Source organism: Monopterus albus, unplaced genomic scaffold (genome assembly GCF_001952655.1).
Source record: "Monopterus albus unplaced genomic scaffold, M_albus_1.0 scaffold51.1, whole genome shotgun sequence".
In the NCBI taxonomy this organism is placed as follows: Eukaryota; Metazoa; Chordata; class Actinopteri; order Synbranchiformes; family Synbranchidae; genus Monopterus; species Monopterus albus.
In genome coordinates, this window is record NW_018127931.1 from 4247114 (window position 1) to 4269926 (window position 22813).

General features: G+C 40.4%; 1 protein-coding gene across 4 annotated transcripts in view; it reads left to right on the forward strand.

Moving 5' to 3' along the window:
• Positions 1 to 22813, forward strand: part of arid2 (AT-rich interactive domain 2) — a 60924-nt gene that overhangs the window by 4540 nt on the left and 33571 nt on the right. For all 4 annotated transcript variants that reach the window (XM_020601234.1, XM_020601235.1, XM_020601233.1 and 1 more), the window contains one exon: positions 15671 to 15804. In XM_020601234.1, the coding sequence (XP_020456890.1) occupies positions 15671 to 15804 (134 nt within the window). The remainder of the gene's footprint in view (positions 1 to 15670; positions 15805 to 22813) is intronic.

Here is a 22813-nt window from a genome sequence, read left to right on the forward strand (position 1 = left end):
GAACCTCTGTTGTGGAGATTTGCAGTGGTTATGTTAGACAGGTACTCACTTACTTTTTCCTTATAAGAACACTGACCTGTTTTTTTTTTTTTATAAAAGAAACATGTGATCTAATGTATCATATGTATTGTAAGTCTGGAGCTTAGTTTTGGAGAACACACTTAAGGAGCATTTTGTCTGTAAGGGCCCTAATGATAAACTAATGACTGTTAGCCACAGGACCTTTGGTTGTGATATACATAGCTCTAATGTTTTAGCAGATCTAATTGCTGTAAGGTATACTGCATCCACCTTCCAAGTCTTAACACACTCAGCTGCAAGTGATGGGAGTCTTGATGTGAATGCAGATCTCCCCAACAGCTGGCATTTGTGGTTTTGCTGCTTTCTCTGTACTCCTTGTTCCTATCAGTGGCAACTGCCTGCAGGGGTTACACCTGTAGCAGAGAGATGCTTGAAGCCTGTCATGTACATTTTAGGGGCAAATTCAGGTCACTGGTTTGTTAAAATAAGCAGAGGCTAACTATATGTGCATTTATTTCAAGTTTGCTTTTAGTGCAAATTGTGAATGTAGCAGTCAGTGTGACTTAACTGTTCACAGCTGATTGAAACTTGTAGCTCCCCAAAGTTTACAGATAATCATCAGTGTTGGCTGCAGAGTGGTTGGTTGCAGTGCACTGCTAATTTAGTTGAGGTCTTTGAGTACCATAATGGGCAGAGATCACTTATATTTTTAGTGTAAATGACAGAATACTTCATAAAGCATCTTTTTCTTAAGCAAGACATCAGGAGATTTGGTGTAATGAGCTGCATGGAAGCTCATACAGCTGACAAGGCAGAAGTTTAGGTCTGTTTGTTTGGTAGTGGTACCATTTGTGCAAAGATGTTCAATTTCTGTTATTTGAATTGTGTGGGAACATATCCTTGTATAGGCTCAGTGAAACACAACATTCAGAAATCTGTTTATGACCTTTGTCTAATGGGCTTAGTTTTGAGGAGGAGGGCACAGTTAGGCCAACTGTCTATTACCACTGTCAAAACATACAAGTAGGCTGATAGCTTGTTATGCAGATGGCATGCTAAAGTAGGAAATTTTGTGGCACTAATAACATCATCTTTTTTTATTCTTTTTTTTTTTTTTTAATATAAGATGAGTGTTTTTCTGAAATGTTCACCTGTGTTACTCAGAGCAGCCACCTCGGAGTAATTGTTACCTTTTTAAAAATATTTTGGGAAGGTGGATGAGCAGAGGAGGCCTGGCAGCTGAGTCGACCAATAGTAGGGCTGCACTTAAATCATTTTGTGAGCGTGATTTAGATCCCTGTGCGATCTTAGTTTCACAGGACAATAGTTCTGCCATGTTTGGCTGAACAGTGAGATAGCTTGCATCAAACTAAGTGCTCCTTTTTTGATGCTAAACTGCGTTAACTGCAACTAATAACCTCAGAGTGTTTTATTTCTGCCTCAACTGCGTTCGGCATTAGGTGTATAGGGCAGCCAGTGAAAATAGTTTGAAAATAGTTGTAGGAGGTCACAAAATCTTTTACAATGTCAAACATGTTGGATTTGTTTTTGAATCAGTCGTCTCTTCCTGTCTACAGCTCATCACATGATGTAACGCATTTCTGCTATAAGGCATCGTAGGTGAGCGAGGAAAAGGGGGTGCTTGGTTTGATGCAAGGCATCTCCCTGCTAATGCAAACATGGCAGAATCGTTGTCATGCGAGATTGAGATCACACAGGGATTTAAGTCACACTCACAAAACGATTTATTGTGCAGCCCTAACTGACATGTCATAACAGCCATTGTCATTGGAACTACTTTATAAAGTTTATCTAAGGTATCTCAGCGTAGCGGATGTCTGAGGCAGTGGGCAGCTAGACTGTACTTGCCTCCTTCACGCTGCTTTTAGCTGACGGTCTATAATAGAGAAATTGGATGTTTTTTTTTTTATTATTATTTTTATTTTTTATTCCCTTTGTTCATCCAGCAGTTTTGGCCATAAAAATGTAGGTGATGCATGCAATCTCTGTGGGGGGGCTGACAAGAGAAACGACTAACGGTTGCAACGATGTGGCTGGTTTATTTTCCAACTCCATTAAAGTGTAATGCACAGCCTGTTATCTTATGTTTCTATGATGCGCATCCAGCCAAATGTGAATAGGAAGCTAACACAAATGTGCTGGAAAAACTTTTTAATATAAATCAGAGAAATCATAAAAAATATGGGCTATTCTTATATTCTTTAGTCTGCAAGCTGGCATGTATCAAACATAACGTGCTGGTGGTTCACTGACAAGAGAAGCTTAAACCTGTTGGTAAACTAGGGTATAACTGTGGGTGTAAATAGCCACTCATGATGCAGTCCTATATCAACGCTCTTTTCCAGTAATCTAATGTTTGACGATACTTAAATAATATGCCACAATGTGATTTTGATTCAGGGGCCTACAATCGATATCAAGCAATATTATCTGCCGATTTCACACAGTTATATTTTTAGTAACAAAAATGTAACAAGTATAATCTTAAAAAGTTATTGAGCTCCTCTGTTCACTTTTCAGTGCTAAATAAATACAAATAAGGACCAATGATGACCTTCCAATTCAACAAACTTTTTTGAGATGGGAAACATTTACATCGTCACACAAACAACAAAGCCAAAAAATATGTATTTCCTACATTACTGTGGGAGTTTTAAGACTTAACATTCACGCTTACTGTTGTGTGCATCCTTTATAATCCAAAATACGTCCATACTACAACTTGTTTCTGATGGGAGAGTTTATTCTATCTGTGTATTTTTCTTGGCTGCTACAGTTCATTGCCAATTCTCATAGAAAATGTTTTGTCATTTCCCCCTCTCATGCAACAGATAAAACCCCAAATGATCAAATGTGTCAATCAACCCTGACTCGGAGACATGCGAGACATGTGTCAACCCTAGACCCCACCCAATTTTCTATGCTTTAAGTGTCTTCTCTCTGGTGCGTTTAACAAATCGTAATACCCACAGACTCTTTGCCCAGACAGTCTTGTTAACAGATAAACATCTGTTCTGGCCAAAGTGATGCTGCACGGAGGTCTGAGTCGTTGTGGTCTGAATGGAGCAAACACTGCAATAGCTGGTCACATCTCACTTTTAGTATGAATTCCCAGTCTCAGAATGCTAGCTGGTCTGCCTGGCACTTTTTGTCCAGTTTGAAAAGAACAGTGCTTCACCAGAAATATGTACATATGTGGCTGGCTGTCAAAATATAAACACCTAAAACATCAATGTTTATGTTTTGCATCAGTCAGATTGCGGGGTGTTTGATTGATGTATCGATCCAGATCAATGTTGCACCCCTAGCTATAACCATGTCTCAGAAGAAAAAATTTTAGGCTGTGCTTGCATCTTAAAGACTTCCATGTGACTATACTAACAATTAAAATCATTTACAGATGTGTTTTGTAGGTGATAAGTCACTCCAAACTCAAGTAACATTAAATCAACAGATAATTTGGCTCAGTTTTTGTTGCCCACCAAGCCTAACATCAGGTTGTCATCTTCAATGCAGATTCGTGATGCTTTTCTTTCCTTGAGGGATGTAAAATGAGTTGGCATGTAGGAGTAAAGGACACATTGTTGCTGCAGGGTCATACTTGTAATTTTTTTATGTGATGCTCTGTTGACCAAGTTTCACTGGCTGAATGAATAGGGTGATCATGATGTGGTTCTCTCTGGTCAGCTTTGTAATAAGTGAGCGACGCTTACCAGAAAGATTTTTCAAGCTTTTTTTCAATATGTTGAACTGCTGCTTTGACATCAGACCTACCGATGGCGCTGATTTCATTTAAACTTCAGGGGGCGGAATGATTGGCACTCTGGATCAAAGTGTTGGCATCAAATCACATTGAAACACTAAGGGCACAGTTGAAATGCAGCTCTATTTTCAATTTGCTTCATTTGCAAGACTGAAGGAAAAGATATTGTTTAAATGAGAAGTGTTCGGCTATGAGATTGAGAGAATTACTGATCAGTGAGACAGAGAATAAGATGTTGCCTAACAGACCTACTGATATAAAGGGCAATAATGAACATGGTCAAGGCTTCCTCAGGCTGTGAAAAAGTTTGAAGATTTGAGAAAATATGAAAGCTTTTAGAAAATGATTGTAATGGAAGTACTACAGTAGAGCACCCAACTTCTTTAGTGGTACGCCTAATGTGTATCTGCAACTGAACTGTTTCCCACAGACACGTGCCTGTGATTCTTCAGCAAGAGAAACTTTTACACTTCCATAATTTGACATCTGTGCACCTTGCACTCTATTTTCCTACATTGAGCTAGGTTGCTTCTAGTTTTCCAGTGGCTGCACTGATTTGGCTGATTTTCAGTTAGTACTGTTTCACATCTCCATGGTTTTCCTCCTCTGCTAGTAGTATGATATTCTGGACTAAGCTTGAATCCCTGTGGGGCAAAAAAGTCCCAATTTTTTCCCCCATTTTATTACTGGTAAAATGCTATGCAGTTCTTCTAGGCACACACACCATAATTTCAGGGTAAATGAAAGGTGCTTCTGGTGTTGCTACAATTTTTGGCTTCTCCAAACTGCAGCACATTGTACACAGAAGCCAAGTCAGATGACAGATACTCTGGTTCTTCTTTTATTTGCCTTCTCTGCTGCATCCCTATTGGGAGGAAATCAGGCCCAGGAGGCACTGACATCTAGGAGCTGCTTACTTAATGCTTCTGTGTTAGCTTAAAGTAATTTATTGCTTTTGAGGTTTGTGTGCATGGTTGAAAATGTAAAGAAAGAAATTAGTAGACCTTCTGCTTTGTTAAGTTTAAATAGGAAGAATGTTGGTCTGAGAATAATTGTTGTGACAAATATTTTTCAAAGCACATTTTTAAACTGAACCTTCATTTGATGAGCACACATGACAGTGATCTGTTGCAAGTATTTCAGATTTCACAGTGAGCAAGTTGAGCTTTTAGCTGCTGCCAAGGTCAGATTGTGCGGTCCATAGTAATAAAACAAAAAACAGCACTTGACTAATGGGTTCTTTCTTTCTTTTTCTTTTTTTTTTTAAATAAACACAGCAAAAATGATTATACCACACATTGATCTGTCACCCTACTGTACTTAGTGTAGAGAAGCAGGTAAATGGTAAATGGTCTTATACTTGTATAGCGCCTTTCTATGCTTTTACAGCACACTCAAAGCGCTTTCACACATTATTCGGCCATTCACCCATTCGCACACCGGTGACATCACTGGGAGCAACTGGGGGTTTAGTGTCTTGCTCAGGGACACCTCGACATGTTGACTGGACAAGCCGGGAATCGAACCGCTAATCCTCCGGTTAGGAAACGACCCGCTTTACCTCCTGAGCCACACCCACCCCCATAACCACAGCCGCCCCAGGTGCAATCACATTCACAGGTTTACTCATTTCAGTCAGTATTTAAATGTGTCACATTCTAATATTAACCCTCTGCTCTCTGCCAGACTAGTTAACCATGTGTTTCTCAACTGTCTCTGCCCCGTGACCTTGGTCGGAGACCTGAGCAACTGGACATTGTTTTGATTGTCGTGAAAATGAGCATGACACAACCTACCTTTTTCCTTCAAACATTAAAAGAGCTGCAGCTGGGTTATAATTGATCATTTAAACTTAGTGATTTTTTTTTTTTTATTGAAAAATTGTAAAGATAATTGTTAGTTTCAGAAACTTGCTGCGACCTTGTCTGCATATCAGAGGGTGTCATCTGAACCAAAGAACATCAGAACAAACGGGGAACCCACCAGGAGCACATGTAAACAAAGGCATTTCTTCCATTTAGATTGGATAGAGACATGGAGAAATTTTGGAGCACAAATGGTGTATTTGGAGGCCACTATATCGGTATATCTGCTAATCTGTTTATATGTGCTCAAGTAGTATTTGATGTGGTTAATGTTGAATTCAGTGTCAAAAGTCTTGACTTTCAGACATGCTTGGGGAAATTCATTCCTGAATCTTTAATTTAATTAAAAGACAACTTGTAATATTACAGTTTCAACAAAAAACGGAAAATGAGAAAAAAAAAATTATTTAACCATTGCCCATTATTACACCACAGACACATTTCACTACCTTTTTTCTGCTTGGCGGGTGTTAGTTTTCACACCTGTTCATGAGATTATTCCAGGTACCATCACGCTTGTTTGTCCTGCTCTGCTTCCTGTGTATGCTGATAGATTCTCCCACTCCTCTGAAACATCTGGATGGAGTGACCTTTGATCTGGCATGCATAAGCTTTGCTTTATTCCCCCTGCCTCATTTGAGCTGCTGCTCAGATTTCAGAGATGCTCAGATGATGACCAGTTCTGGAGAAAGACAGAGCTGTTTCTGCTTTTTATTTTTAGAAAGCATAATACGAGACTTTTTTTTCTTTTAACAAAATGACAGTGGCAGGGAAAACTTGCTATTGCAGATAACATCTGAAAGCTTTGAGACTTGGTGTTTTTGGGCTGTCTGTAATTTGACCTGCCCTCCAGCAGTGTTGACTACCACTGACAGCCTAACCTACTTGCTAACCAGCAGATTGACTGATCTGTCTTGTAGTAGACAGTGGAGCTAGAATGTGGCTTTGCCAATTTTTTTTAGGTAAATGGTACAGTGAAAATGTTTACTTAGGGTGTTGTGTAGGCTCTAGCTGTAAAAGTACAATCACATTATGTGTGCTGATACTGAAGTAGGGGTGTGACTGTAGAGTTTTCTTGTAAATAAAGTTTACACTGAGTAGAGCTGTACCTGAATATTCATATATTTGTTCGTTGGGTAGGTAATCGGTTTTCAGTTTTAGCATTCAAATATTTAAGGCCCCTGCTAACAACGTTGACGCTGCACAACCGTGCCAGCATAGCCTGTAATCTTGTTAGCAAAGCTCTGTGTGGAAATGGTTCAGAATCAGAATCTGCTTCATTGGCCAGGTAGCAGCTTCTGCTGATCGTTGCTTTTTCTGGTTAAAATGACATCCAGCAGGGTCATACCAGTTGTCGCTAAGTAATGTTAACTCCGAGACTTAAATTGACAAAATGAAAGTGACTGCTGTCGGGTTTGTGACCTTGTTGCAGCTGGTGGACAAGGAGACCACATGCTGTCTTCTGTTAGCTGAGGATCGGTGATGAGGTAAACAGGCATCACTTTGTAGCATAGCTGAATAATTAGTGAACCAAGTGCTGCTCTGTCATCTCAACAACTCCAACAGATTTACCTCTGAAGAGATCTCAAACTATCAGCTAATCTCACATCAGTAATGGAAATGTAGCACATTCTGTGTACATGTAAATGGAAAACTGCTCCTACCATCATAAGGACTGTAAAAACTTGGCCTGATGGTGCATCTCAGCAGCTACAGGACTGTTTTGACAGGACCATCTGGGACGTTTTTGAACATCCAGACCTAAAGGTGTTAACAGACAGTGTCCTGTGTTATATTAAAAACTGCATAGACACTGTTACCATGGACAAACGCATCAGGGTCTACTCCAACCAGAAGCCCTGGATGTACTGGGAGGTCAAGCGGCTACTGAGAGAGAGAGACACTGCCTTCAGGACAGGCAACAGGGCTCTTTACAGCACAGCCCAAGTTAACCTGAAGAGAGGCATCAAAAAGGCCAAATTGTACTATAGGAATTGAAGACCACCTGGACAGCAACAACAGCAGGCAGATGTGGCAGGGAGTCTAGCATCTTACAAACCACAGGAATAATCTCAGTGCGGCTGAAGGGGATGCATTGCTGGCAGAGGAGCTGAACTTTTTTTTTGGCCCGCTTTGAGGGGCAGCAAACAGACACAGCCAAACTGCAACTCACAGCGGCCCCATCCTCACAGTAGGGGAGCATGAGGTGAGGCGCACGCTGTGGGCCGTAAACCCGAGGAAGGCTGCTGGACCGGATGGCATCCCTGGATGTGGGCTGAAGGACTGCACGGACCAGCTGGCTGGAGTCTTCACCAGGATCTTAGAGTTAGATAGATATCAGGGAAACATAACTGTCTTATCTTATGAAGACCATGTTTGCACCTGGGAAATGCTGTTAACCATTGAACTTTTGTGCCTTCAAGAAGACCAAAGTCATTGTATTAGCATGATTTATTTTTTTACAGTGTCCTTGAGAAGTGTACGCATGCATTGACCACATAGGTTTAACAGAATCGTCCTCTGCCCTTACTAAATCAGCAGAAGTCACTGTTGCTATTGTATTCAGGATCATGACTAACGTTCGCTTTCCTATTGTAAATGGTCCAACTTTTACAGTTTTTTCCCAATTGACTCTGTACATATTTCTGTGATTATTGTCTAAACAAAACACCCTCCACTGGCTCAGTTTAATCTCGGCAAACATTTCTCTGTTTGCATGTCTGCATCCACATCCAGCAGGGGGCAATGGACTCCCATACATCGGCGCAGTGAGGGCATTTGAGCAGCCAGGCAGCTGAGAGGAATGGAGCCAGGGGTATCTACAAGGGTGTGAGCCAGATGATTGTAAATAACACAGCACTGATGATAGTGGCTGTTTGCAGCTATGTATCTAATCATTACTGCTCATCCCTTGTCAGCTCCCTATCTATTGCCCCCTTCATATTGTTTTGAAGGGAAAACATACCTCACTATTAGTGATAATTTCCCTGAGCAGTTTTAGTAAAAGGATGAAAGCCCCAGTGGTTTCTGCTGGTTGGTAGCCACATCATGCTACTCAAGTAGGAGCGGATTAATGTTCCTCGTCATGGATTTGTGTAAACACAACAGCTGCAGACCTCCCCAAACAGTTTTTCTCACAGCATTTTTATCTTGCTCAAGCCCAGACAGCAGTTGATAATGCTGCAGTCATGAGTGGGGCCTATCACTCCTGCTCTCTCACACTCCTTGCTCTCTTGCTCACTACAAACGAATGCTGAGTGTATTTATAGTCCAGCGTGTCACTCAGCAGCCAGCGGACGGGGGATTACCTTGGCCACGATGAACAAGCAGGGCCTCATTCAGAAACAGCCGCTCACTTGGTGACTCACAGCCACACAGGCAGGGTTCACCACGCTATCATTGCTGAGGTATATTGCTGAGCATGTGTTGATTTGTGTGTGTGCATCGTGCTGGCAGATTTCTCCACATGATTGTGAGGTGTTTATCAAAACCTAGAAAGCCTGAATCGATAGTTGTTATCATAGTTTTTTTTTCCCCCGGAGTTGAATGCAAACAAAAATATGAGGAGGATTGCAGCTAAAAGTTGAATTGCTTTGTTGGATCACATTTGTTTGTATTGCAGCTGGTTTGCTGCTTTCTGCTGCTGGTGTAGTACTGTTAAGAAGAGAAGTGGCATTCATTCAGTTAACCACATTTCTATTAAAAGTAGCCAGAATTGAAAAGGATTAAATCTCATATTTACCTGCTTTTAAAGTTTTTGGCTAAGCCATCCTCTGAGATTTGTTGCTATGAGGAATAATCATTAGGAATACAGTGATTTAAAAAAAAATTATGGACCACTTAGATTTTTTGCAGGTAAAAGTAAAATTGACAATCTATGGAAATTAATACTACTTTAAGTTACACTATCTAATGTGTCTTACCCTCATCATATAAACATGTTTATTGTGCTCATTTTTAACTTGTGTTCCTTTGTGGAACATGTTTGAGCTTTAGAAAGCTCTACAGTAACTCTGCCAATCCAGAAAATAGCTTCTAAACCAGCCAAGCGAGGTGAAAGCTCACCCTGGTAGCTGTGAAATGTCACTTTGGAGTGAAACTTTTGAACAGTAATTTTTTACAGATGGTAATTTAAAAAAGAGAAAGCACAGCCTCAGCATTGTGGGTAGGGGTGTAAGAAAATATCAATACACCTATTACATTTTGCTATTCTGTATCAATTCTCAAAACATTATTGTTTTTGAATTAATAGTTGACATGTCAAGTTGTGCTATGTTGTTGGATGTTACAGGGACTGTGACAAATTCAGATGCAGCTCGGTGTTCTGACTGCATTAAAAATAAACTTTTTTTTTTTTTACAGGAGATTTTATGCATATGGTGTTTGCTTATTTTATTAGTTTTTCTAAAATTAGATAATTAGAAAAACTTGAAATATATCACCTTGTTGACAATATTCCAATATATTGAATTGTAACCCCTGTATTGTTGTATTTATCATATTGCCAGGTTCTTGCCAATACACAGCTCTAGTTGTGGGTTACTCCTGTGTTACTAAGTAGACTCTAGGGTTGTACCTGACTAAGAATTTTGTCAGTTGGTTGTCCAGTGTGACTGTTCAATTGTTATTTTTATTTATTTATTTTTTCTTATATACTGTATGTTTAGCATTCACTGTCAGAAAATCAACTGGTATGAATTTCACTGATTTAGACCTCATTGTTGGTAATCAAATTCAAAAGAGTGATGGTAACATATTTTTGAGCATTTAAAAGTCAAAGACAGCTGCATATGATGCAAGATTTAACTTGCAACATATTTAAGTTCATATATATATAGTGTGGTAATGCCATGTGGATTTAGTTTGAATCATGAGACTAGCAGCACACTTGTATTCTGTTGAAATTATTTTCTTACAGGCAATTTTTCTTCTCAGACATGGTTGCAATCTAGTTAGTTTACCAACAAGGTTTTGCTTCCCCAGTCAGTTAACCACAGCATATGTTACATTTGATGTGTGCCAGTGTGCACTGCTAAAGAATATATGAATATATATTTATAATTTCTCATGTTTTTCCAGCGCATTTCTGTTAGCTTCCTACTCCTGTTCAGATGGAGATGTGTCACAGAAACATAAGATAAATGCCTGTGTTACACTTTAATTGAGATAAGCAAACAAACCTGACACACATATGCAAAACCAGCCATATTGTCACAACTGTTAAGGACTATTCTCGTGTAAAAGTAGACCCAAGGCCAAACTGCAACTCACAGCGGCCCCATCCTCACAGTAGGGGAGCATGAGGTGAGGCGCACGCTGTGGGCCGTAAACCCGAGGAAGGCTGCTGGACCGGATGGCATCCCTGGATGTGGGCTGAAGGACTGCACGGACCAGCTGGCTGGAGTCTTCACCAGGATCTTAGAGTTAGATAGATATCAGGGAAACATAACTGTCTTATCTTATGAAGACCATGTTTGCACCTGGGAAATGCTGTTAACCATTGAACTTTTGTGCCTTCAAGAAGACCAAAGTCATTGTATTAGCATGATTTATTTTTTTACAGTGTCCTTGAGAAGTGTACGCATGCATTGACCACATAGGTTTAACAGAATCGTCCTCTGCCCTTACTAAATCAGCAGAAGTCACTGTTGCTATTGTATTCAGGATCATGACTAACGTTCGCTTTCCTATTGTAAATGGTCCAACTTTTACAGTTTTTTCCCAATTGACTCTGTACATATTTCTGTGATTATTGTCTAAACAAAACACCCTCCACTGGCTCAGTTTAATCTCGGCAAACATTTCTCTGTTTGCATGTCTGCATCCACATCCAGCAGGGGGCAATGGACTCCCATACATCGGCGCAGTGAGGGCATTTGAGCAGCCAGGCAGCTGAGAGGAATGGAGCCAGGGGTATCTACAAGGGTGTGAGCCAGATGATTGTAAATAACACAGCACTGATGATAGTGGCTGTTTGCAGCTATGTATCTAATCATTACTGCTCATCCCTTGTCAGCTCCCTATCTATTGCCCCCTTCATATTGTTTTGAAGGGAAAACATACCTCACTATTAGTGATAATTTCCCTGAGCAGTTTTAGTAAAAGGATGAAAGCCCCAGTGGTTTCTGCTGGTTGGTAGCCACATCATGCTACTCAAGTAGGAGCGGATTAATGTTCCTCGTCATGGATTTGTGTAAACACAACAACTGCAGACCTCCCCAAACAGTTTTTCTCACAGCATTTTTATCTTGCTCAAGCCCAGACAGCAGTTGATAATGCTGCAGTCATGAGTGGGGCCTATCACTCCTGCTCTCTCACACTCCTTGCTCTCTTGCTCACTACAAACGAATGCTGAGTGTATTTATAGTCCAGCGTGTCACTCAGCAGCCAGCGGACGGGGGATTACCTTGGCCACGATGAACAAGCAGGGCCTCATTCAGAAACAGCCGCTCACTTGGTGACTCACAGCCACACAGGCAGGGTTCACCACGCTATCATTGCTGAGGTATATTGCTGAGCATGTGTTGATTTGTGTGTGTGCATCGTGCTGGCAGATTTCTCCACATGATTGTGAGGTGTTTATCAAAACCTAGAAAGCCTGAATCGATAGTTGTTATCATAGTTTTTTTTTCCCCCGGAGTTGAATGCAAACAAAAATATGAGGAGGATTGCAGCTAAAAGTTGAATTGCTTTGTTGGATCACATTTGTTTGTATTGCAGCTGGTTTGCTGCTTTCTGCTGCTGGTGTAGTACTGTTAAGAAGAGAAGTGGCATTCATTCAGTTAACCACATTTCTATTAAAAGTAGCCAGAATTGAAAAGGATTAAATCTCATATTTACCTGCTTTTAAAGTTTTTGGCTAAGCCATCCTCTGAGATTTGTTGCTATGAGGAATAATCATTAGGAATACAGTGATTTAAAAAAAAATTATGGACCACTTAGATTTTTTGCAGGTAAAAGTAAAATTGACAATCTATGGAAATTAATACTACTTTAAGTTACACTATCTAATGTGTCTTACCCTCATCATATAAACATGTTTATTGTGCTCATTTTTAACTTGTGTTCCTTTGTGGAACATGTTTGAGCTTTAGAAAGCTCTACAGTAACTCTGCCAATCCAGAAAATAGCTTCTAAACCAGCCAAGCGAGGTGAAAGCTCACCCTGGTAGCTGTGAAATGTCACTTTGGAGTGAAACTTTTGAACAGTAATTTTTTACAGATGGTAATTTAAAAAAGAGAAAGCACAGCCTCAGCATTGTGGGTAGGGGTGTAAGAAAATATCAATACACCTATTACATTTTGCTATTCTGTATCAATTCTCAAAACATTATTGTTTTTGAATTAATAGTTGACATGTCAAGTTGTGCTATGTTGTTGGATGTTACAGGGACTGTGACAAATTCAGATGCAGCTCGGTGTTCTGACTGCATTAAAAATAAACTTTTTTTTTTTTTACAGGAGATTTTATGCATATGGTGTTTGCTTATTTTATTAGTTTTTCTAAAATTAGATAATTAGAAAAACTTGAAATATATCACCTTGTTGACAATATTCCAATATATTGAATTGTAACCCCTGTATTGTTGTATTTATCATATTGCCAGGTTCTTGCCAATACACAGCTCTAGTTGTGGGTTACTCCTGTGTTACTAAGTAGACTCTAGGGTTGTACCTGACTAAGAATTTTGTCAGTTGGTTGTCCAGTGTGACTGTTCAATTGTTATTTTTATTTATTTATTTTTTCTTATATACTGTATGTTTAGCATTCACTGTCAGAAAATCAACTGGTATGAATTTCACTGATTTAGACCTCATTGTTGGTAATCAAATTCAAAAGAGTGATGGTAACATATTTTTGAGCATTTAAAAGTCAAAGACAGCTGCATATGATGCAAGATTTAACTTGCAACATATTTAAGTTCATATATATATAGTGTGGTAATGCCATGTGGATTTAGTTTGAATCATGAGACAAGCAGCACACTTGTATTCTGTTGAAATTATTTTCTTACAGGCAATTTTTCTTCTCAGACATGGTTGCAATCTAGTCAGTTTACCAACAAGGTTTTGCTTCCCCAGTCAGTTAACCACAGCATATGTTACATTTGATGTGTGCCAGTGTGCACTGCTAAAGAATATATGAATATATATTTATAATTTCTCATGTTTTTCCAGCGCATTTCTGTTAGCTTCCTACTCCTGTTCAGATGGAGATGTGTCACAGAAACATAAGATAAATGGCTGTGTTACACTTTAATTGAGATAAGCAAACAAACCTGACACACATATGCAAAACCAGCCATATTGTCACAACTGTTAAGGACTATTCTCTTGTAAAAGTAGACCCAAGTGTTTGAAAACACTTCTAATAAAGGACACATCTCACCTTTGTGCCTTGGCCTAGTGGATTTTGTCTTTTTCTCCTCGCTTTGTACAGCTGTTTGATAAATAGCGTTGTTGGCTCTTATAGCTTACATCCATGTATCATACAGTGTTGCCAACAAACTAACAGGGGCTGGGGTGACCTTCTATTGCACACTGACAAAATTAATAAATAAAAACAAAGGTTCGGTTACAAGAGTCAGTCGACTGCTATGTCTCTGGACTAATGATTCAGGGGCAGCCCTAGTAGATTAAAGTTGTAATCTTGAGTTAAAGGTGTCCTGTAAGTTCAGCTTGTGTGCAGTGGTTTTTGCAGTTCTCAGACCACCAGACAATGTGAAATCTTTTTTCTTTGGTTTTCTTTTGCCAGTTTTTGGGTATCTGTGAGTGATGCTCTGCTCTGGTCAACCACAGTTACTGCTACTCCACAGGCTTTATGCTTAGAGTTTAATCTTTTGTAGTGGCATTCTTTAAGCTTTGTAAGTCTGATTCACTTTAACAGTGAATTTTGGTGCTCTCAGGAAATCGTCGTATTGAGGGGTAGTCACATAGAGTGGGCTACTCTGTAAAGTCAGGCCAATTAGTTTCTTTTGTCATGTTTTAATTGCTGAATGTGGCTTTTGCTGTTTGATCTCCTAGACAGCACACATTTGTAGATCAACTGTGTGACCCTTGTTATCATCAGCATCAGGTTGTTCATCCTGAAAACCTGGATAGAAGCATGTATCGATGTGCATAGTGTTGCTTTGTCTTTGTAAAATGCACATAGTAGCTTTTCTATTGGAAGCAGTTCAGTACACGTAGTTGCTTATGGTTATTTATGTCTTACAACCTGTTTAGTTTAATCTTGAACAGAATTCAACTGTATGGCTAATGTTAGTTTTTCTCTAACATTGTAGCTAGTCTTTGGTACTGTGAGTACCAAAGTATTACTAGTAGTAGTTTCCCCATCTCATTAGCCTCTATAGAGGGCAGGGGAAAGTGGCACAACAGGGTGAAGTCAGGCAGGACATCAGTATTGTTGTTTTATGGCTATTGAATTAAACCTTCCTCTGTTTTGTTGCTTATCATGATTTAATTTCATTGTTGACACTGGAATTATGTAGCTCAGGGTCGTTTCTGACCCGGAGAGAGTTGACCCACTGCATGATGTGAGGTGGTTCCCTCCTAAACAGCTTGAAGGCCCTTAGGAGGAAAGCTTGTCAAAGAGAGGGCCAGCAGTCCAGTGATGTTACTTGTAAGTGAGTGGAGGGAATTGGTTTCCCCCACCCATGCTGTCCAAACAGAGGATCCTCCAGAGCATCCCCAAACTGCATACCCTAGCTGTATATGTTTACCTTAGGTCAACTAGAAATGTACTTCGGCCACCAAATTTAGGTGCTTGGTGGCCTGTGGGGTCCTGTATTATATAAATATTAACATCTGTCCCTGGTGTATGTGGACATGATTTAATCTACAAAACTTGGGCCTGCTGAGAACAGCCTAGAGCTTAACAAGGTATTTAGGGTTGAAGAAAAGTAATCTGCTACTACTGTGCACTGACATAAACCCCTTTCACACACATTAGATGCAAGTCTTGGCTCATCATGAAACTGGCTGTTTTTTCTTACCCACAGATACTTGGAGAAGTATGAGAAAGTCCACCACTTTGGCGAGGATGATGAAGAAGCGCAGCCAGGGAATCCCAAAGCCTCTCTTCCAATCGGTGCAATTCCCACCTCTTACAACTACCAGCAACACACTGTATCAGGTAGGCAGAGGCACCATGTATGGGGGTTCAGAAGCTCTCCCTGAGTTCAAAAGTTCAGTCTTTGCTTCTGTCTCAGGCACGTCTGTACCAGGTACATGGATTCAGTTTAGATTTATGTTCTTTTTGTGTCTCACTCAGTTTGTCATTTTTTTTCTCTGAAGGTTTCCCTGTCTTTGTGTACATCTCTACCACTTGGCCATTTCATACACTTGAAGTCCCCATGGCATGCTCATTTCCAGCCATTTAATGCTTAATCTTGGCTACCTCTAGATTAGCTTTGCACCCATCATAACTCCAAATAGTCTAATTATTTCAGAATGATAAAACCTCTTTGTGAACGCTCATGCCTCCTACTGAACAGCAGAACAAACCGTGATGGCATTGATTGTGAATTTCTCCTCAATAGATAGTTAAATAGTATATGTACCAATGAAAACAGATTTGTAACACTCTAAACAAAGCGGGTAATTGAGAAACACTATATTTTAACTGGCATAATGCAGATATAGTAACTTCTCCAGCCTTGCAACAATTCTAATGTTAAAGAGACAACCCATTAAAAGACATGTATCAATGTCTGCAACATTGTGTTAACTTACTGTTAAGTCCCTCCAAGTGGTGGAAACATCATTCCCTTTCAAGTAGCTCCAAGGTTGGTAAGTCAAGCTGGTGATCACTGTGTCTTCCCCCACGTGACCTCAAGCAGTTAAAACAAACAGCTACTGTGCTCTGGGGGAATCCAACATTGATGGACTGATTGTTCACCGCCCCAGGGTGCTTCACTGGCCTGCTGATCGTAGATTAGACCCGGTCAGGTAAAACAGTGAGTCCCTGTACATGACTGTTCCCGGACATGCAGTAACCTCAGGCCCTGTATTATTCTCCACATCCTCTGGTCCCAATGCAGGCAGCAGGAGATAATATATATCCACGAAACCATGTGCAGTTGAAAAATTCCGCTTTTACAATGGCAGTGGTGGGTGTCAGGTGAGCTTGCATGAATGTGCAACTACCTGGAGATTATGACCATTCAAGGAAATCCTTAAACTATCCCATAACACTTTGTATTGCTAAAAAAAAAAAAAAAAGTGTGGCTTGTGTGACCCGAGTTGCTTCTGAATAGAAGTGCTAGAACGTACATACACCTCATTTTTTGAGCTTTAATGTCACGTTTCAGACGATAATTCACCGTTGTAACACTGGATAAATCAGAAAGCAAGGAAAAGCATGCCGCGGGAACTTTAAGCATTGGCCCCACGGACCATGAAGCCCCAAGATTTGGTAGCCAAAGTACATTTTTGGTGGCCCAATTGTAAATGTATGTAAAAACAATGCAGAAAAGGCAATTTAATGCAACTTAACATAGCCTTCCTTAACTGTGACAGTTCAATAAATGAAAAGACATTAACTGAATGACAATATCTAAACTGCAAACTCAAGTTCATTTGTAAAGGTGCATATATTTTGTCTTTCAGTTGTCTCTTTTTTGCATCTCATACCCACTTGCTCCCTCCCTCCCTCCCAGCATTGTGCTTGAGTCGGTCATGTTTGTGTGCAATAGAAGCATTACAAAAACATTGAAAACCTGTAATACTTGTTCCCAACTGTAGCCTACTTTGTCAAAATACATGGGCAGAATGAATGTTTTTACAATTAGATAAACTGAATACATATGATACATATATTTTCTTGTCCACACTCCAGTGCCTGAAACACACACTCCTTCCCAGCAGTGTCAGTCCTGTGTGCACTGCAGTACATTACATTGTTAGATAAGTTACATTCTAGCCACATAAACTCCTCCTTACAGTCCCTCAAATTTTTGTTGATGTTTTTTTTTCATAGTTTGCCTTTTGTGTTTCTGGTTCTTCTGTAGAAATCGTGTTAGAAGTTTGAGTAGGCTTAGTAAACCCACACTTCAGTGGCCTTGACATAACGGCAGTGAGCTGATAACGGGTAACCTTACTGTTCACTGTTTTTGTAGAATGATCAGCTAGAAGGTATGAATGAAATGGGATGTTTGTGGAATTGGTGAAGTGCACAGTGTCAGAGACACAGGTTCTCATTCTCAGTAGAAGCCTGATAAAGCTTGGTGGCCATTGTGGATATATGGTGGTTACAGAGCAACTTTTTGTGGCCATGGGCCAACAGGCCATTGTTAATGTTGAACCCTGTAATGAATTACTTTTTATTTCATAACACCATCGTGCAGGTATTCTTGAGCTGTAACACCAACTAATGAACATCCCAGCTGCTTCTTCAGGGTCAAGGTCAAAGTATTTGTCATGTGCACAGTTAGGAAACATGTTTCCCTGTACAATGAAATTCTTACTTTGCCGTCCATATGAATGCCACATAATAAAAGTGAAATATAAAGTAGATGAGCAATAACACAAATCTAAATAGGCAGTAAAATCACAAATCTAAGGCACTTGAAAGCAGCAAGTGAAGGAAGCAAATAAAAATACAACAAGAACACAATATAATGCAGAGAATATATGCTACGTGAGAGCTGTGGCGTGCACATACTCAGCAGTGAGTGTGCAATTATGCATTGGCAAAATGAGTATGTAAACAGTACAGATGGAATTGCATGAGGTAGATCCTGAGTTTGTGGCCATTTCAGACCATTTTTATTAATCTGCCTCAGTATTGCATGCCTTTCACTTAAAGAATAGCCACCAGTCAGACAGAACTGATGAAGCCTCTTGGATGAGAGGTGAAATGTCTTCTACCTAAAACTACATCCAGATGCCGCCTTCTAAGTTTTTTTCATCATACTACAACCTGAAGGACTGAGAAATTGCATGGACAAAGAATAGCTAAGTTCAGAGCCAAGAAGAAATGACTGTTTTATTGTTACAAACCTGGCTGAGGCTCCCTGCCATAGCTAAGCCTTCTATCGTTTGTCCATTTCATGAGTCTGTTCACTGTACTTTGCATCATTTTTATTACACAGTGACTCATTTAATTCAATTTTCACCTTGCTAAGCATTGCTGTATTTCATCCAAGGCTATGAAGTGTGCAGTAATTGTCAGTGCCTCTTTTTTTTTTTTTTTTTTTTTTCCCCCTTGGAAGTTGGGGCATTGATGACAAAAATTTTTTTTTTTTTTTTTTAAAACACAAGTTGCTGCTTGCATGACGCGCATCTCTGAGGACCTCTCCTGGACCAACAACACCACAACACTGGCCAAGAAAGCCCAAACACACCTGTATTTTCTCTGTAAACTGAGGAGAGCAAGTGTCCCACCCCCCATCATGTGCCCCTTCTACCCGGGCACCATTGAGAGTGTCACCACTGGCTGCATTACTGTGTGGTACAGAGCCTGTACTGCTTCCTGCAGAAGGACACTGCAATGCATAGTGAAAACAGCCAGCAAGATCATCGGCTCCCCTCTGCCTTCCCTTACGGACATCTTCAACACCCTCCTCACCCGCAGAGCCATCAGCATTGCTGATGACACCTCCCACCCTGCATACTCCCACTTCAGACTCCTGCCTTCAGGGAGAAGGTATCGGAGTCTTCAGGCCCACTCCACCAGACTTACAAACAGCTTCATTCACCAGGCTGTGAGGATGCTGAACACTGTTCACTACCTCCCCCCTCTGCCCCTGGACCATAACCCACCACAGAACATAAAAAGATATAAAATAAAAAAGACTACCCCTGCTGTTGCACAAACTCAATACATTTCCCATTTTTGTTATATTGCAGGTAAATCTGCTGCTGACTATTTTTTTTCTTTTTCCGGGATATCTGCTGCTGTTGGTCATTTGCAGTACTGTCCATGTATACCGCATATGCGTCACCAACTCCCTGGTGATGCTGAACCATCTGATAATCTCCTATTATTGTTTGCACTACTGTCACTGACTGTCCACGGTTTTGAGTCACAGCTCTTTGGCTGTACTGTTTCGATTTCTCCTAATTACATTAATCCAGTTCTTATTTTATTTTATTTTTATTCTACTTTAGTCTATTTTAGTTCCTAAATGTTATGGCACCCAATACTAGGTGAGAGAGAAACAGTATTTTGATTTTCTGTATGTCCTGCACATATGGTGAATTGACAAAATCCTTGAACCTTGAAGAGCAGCCTCTGAGAAATGATGACGTATTTCAAATTAAGTGTGTTTTATACAGGTGGCCAAGGCCAATGTCTTGTCTGTATTGTCCAACCCTGTTCACACATGGTGAATTTGAGCTGTCCATTAGCCTCACAGTGTTGCTGTAGTGTCAACTGCTGTGCTTGTCTTGGATGTAATCGACTGTCCTGACAGCAGTTACTGATGAAAGGAAGGGGGAAGCACTTGTTGGGTTTTTTTTTTCCTCCACCTCAGCTTAGAATTGAGCCTCCAGCCTTTTCTTCCAACAGTCAGCCCTTTGCCTGCTGACTTAACTGACATTAACACATGATCTTGGTAGGAAAAGAGACACGACAAACGGTGATCTTGGTCTGTGGCTTGTACAGTTTTGTCATTCACTACCCAGATGAATCAGACATTAAACAGCAGTGGTTTTTCCCCAGCCTTTGACTATACAGTTGTACTATTGTGAAAGCTTGTTTTGTGTGAGGAAGGTTCACTAATGCATTGTTACACCAGTACTGATATGCAGAACAGATTGATATAGGTCATTATGGCTACCCAGCACATTTATTGTTCTAGCTCTATTATAGACCTTTCAAAATGAGCTCTTTCTGTACCCGACTCTCTGCATTTAAATGTAACTGCTGCAGTTGGACGTCCAAGTTGAAATTGTGTTATGTTGGCTTGGCAGGCTCACTGACGATTATTTGACAGCTGCTCTAGAAATTTCACACTGAGCTTTATTCTGCCCTGTTGTCATGTTTTGGTTCTAAAACGAGAATCGGTGTTCTGTTTATTAAACCTTGTATGTCATATGGCATGTTGTACATCAGTCCTCTGCACCTCTGTGCAGTGCTAGTATGCAACCAAGTAGGACTCCTCTCTGCTTTATGATTGTAGCCTGCTGCCTCTGGAAACCAAAGATCCTACATCTATGCACACAAAAAGAAAGTGAAGACCTTAGCACAGGGAGGAATCTTGGTCCTTTGTAGACTGTGATTGTACCTTCTAGGGATGCACACCCTTAACCATTAACCAACAATAAAGATTGCAACTGATTAATACTATCAGTTAATTGGTAGAAAAATATACAATAAATGGTAAAAACAAAAGAAACAGTTTACTGAAAAGTAGGCTATAGGGCCTACATATAAAGTCATGGGCTGCATGGTGGAAGGCTAATCGGACATGTTTCTCCAGCGGACAGGCTTCCACAGGCTGGCCACTAGTGAGGCACTATCTTTGCATTCCTGGGATGGGACACTGCTGCCATTGGACTGCGTATTGTCTCACAATAAACAGACTAATCCGGCCGATGCTTTCGTTACAGTCCTCTTGGCACTGGAGACTTCATTATGTGTGTCCATTTAATTACAGTGCTTGAAGTGGGCTGGCATGTACGGGTATGGTATGCGGTACCAGCACTTCTGCATTTTACTTGCACCGGCAGTTCTCACAAGCTGCCGGTGTTCTGTCAACCTAAGCTCCTTATTGAGATGTGCTAACCTACATTTGACAAAGTGGTTGGGTATTAGGGTGTGAGGGATGGGGGTGGCGTTAATGAATCCATAGACTGTTAGTAAGGTAGCATATCTCGACAAGGTAGCACAATTGAACAATACCATCACTCTTTTCTACCCTCTCTATATGCCTGAGACTCTTCTCGGTAGTGGACAAGAGCAGGGGGTTGTGAGAAGAGACCTGCGCTTTCCTAGAACCAACAAAAATTCAAGTGTAGGTGATCCCAAATGATCAGTGATCATATTCAATTTCATAAAATACTAAATACAAATTAAAATAAATAAAAAAACAAAAGGTTGACATCCCCCTCTCTCTTTTTCTGTCCTACACTTCGCCTCCAAGGACACAGAAGTTGCAGTTCTAAGGTTTATTTGTATGATTTAAGGTCTTTGCAGTACCTGCAGTTTCCATAGAAATATAGGCTCTGAGAGTGGTCTATTTTACTTTGAACATTGTACTTTGAAAGGAGACAGCATTCATGGCTTACATTTAATACAATATCACACACCCTTAAAGTAACCTAAGCTGCCTCAGGTCAGAGTCACAGAGAGGTTTGTGTACGAGACTGTTTTCACAGTTCCACGTGTGTGTGTGTGTGTGTGTGGACATGTTTTTCCTGCTACGTGGGGACTTCTTCCTGACTCCATACAACTCATGAGGACCCATTTCACGGTGGGGAACTAAATTGAGGTCCCCATGGGCAAGAAATTGAATTTTACAGTGGCAACATGGTTTAGGGTTAGGTTAAGGTTAGGGTTAGGGTTAGGCAAGTAGTGGTTCTGGTTAAGGTTAGGGTTAGTCTACAGGAAATGCATGTAAGTCATAAAGAAGTCCCCATGGACTACGAAACATAAACTGTGTGTGTGTGTGTGTGTGTGTGTGTGTGTGTGTGTGTGATGTGACAATATTTTATCTGTGTATGTTCTGTTGTGTTGTATTTGCACATGTAGAAATAAGCCCAGTATGGAAAAAGTCAGGGTCCAAAATTCACACTTGCCAGGTGCCAAATGCAAGTAGATTTTCCATTTGGAAAGTAAATGTTTCTAGCAAAACAGTTGTAATAAACAGTATCCTCAGCGTCTCTAATATAGGCGCCCTGCTTCTGTCTATGTCAGACACATATGTACCCATATTAAGTTGTGCTTACATTTATATTGTGCGAGTGATACATGAGCTGAAAAATGGGCAGTGTAATCCACTTGATTGATTTAAAATAGGAGTGTATTGGTTACATGTATGTCTGAGGAACATAGCTGAAACTCTTATGGTGCAGACACAGTGTTACACTTTGTCAAGGATAGCAAAGAGTTGGACAGCAGTGATAGCTGGAGGCAGTACTGTAAGCCTTTGTCCGAGTCTGACTATCACTGTAGCCATTAAGAGGCATAGTAAGGCAGG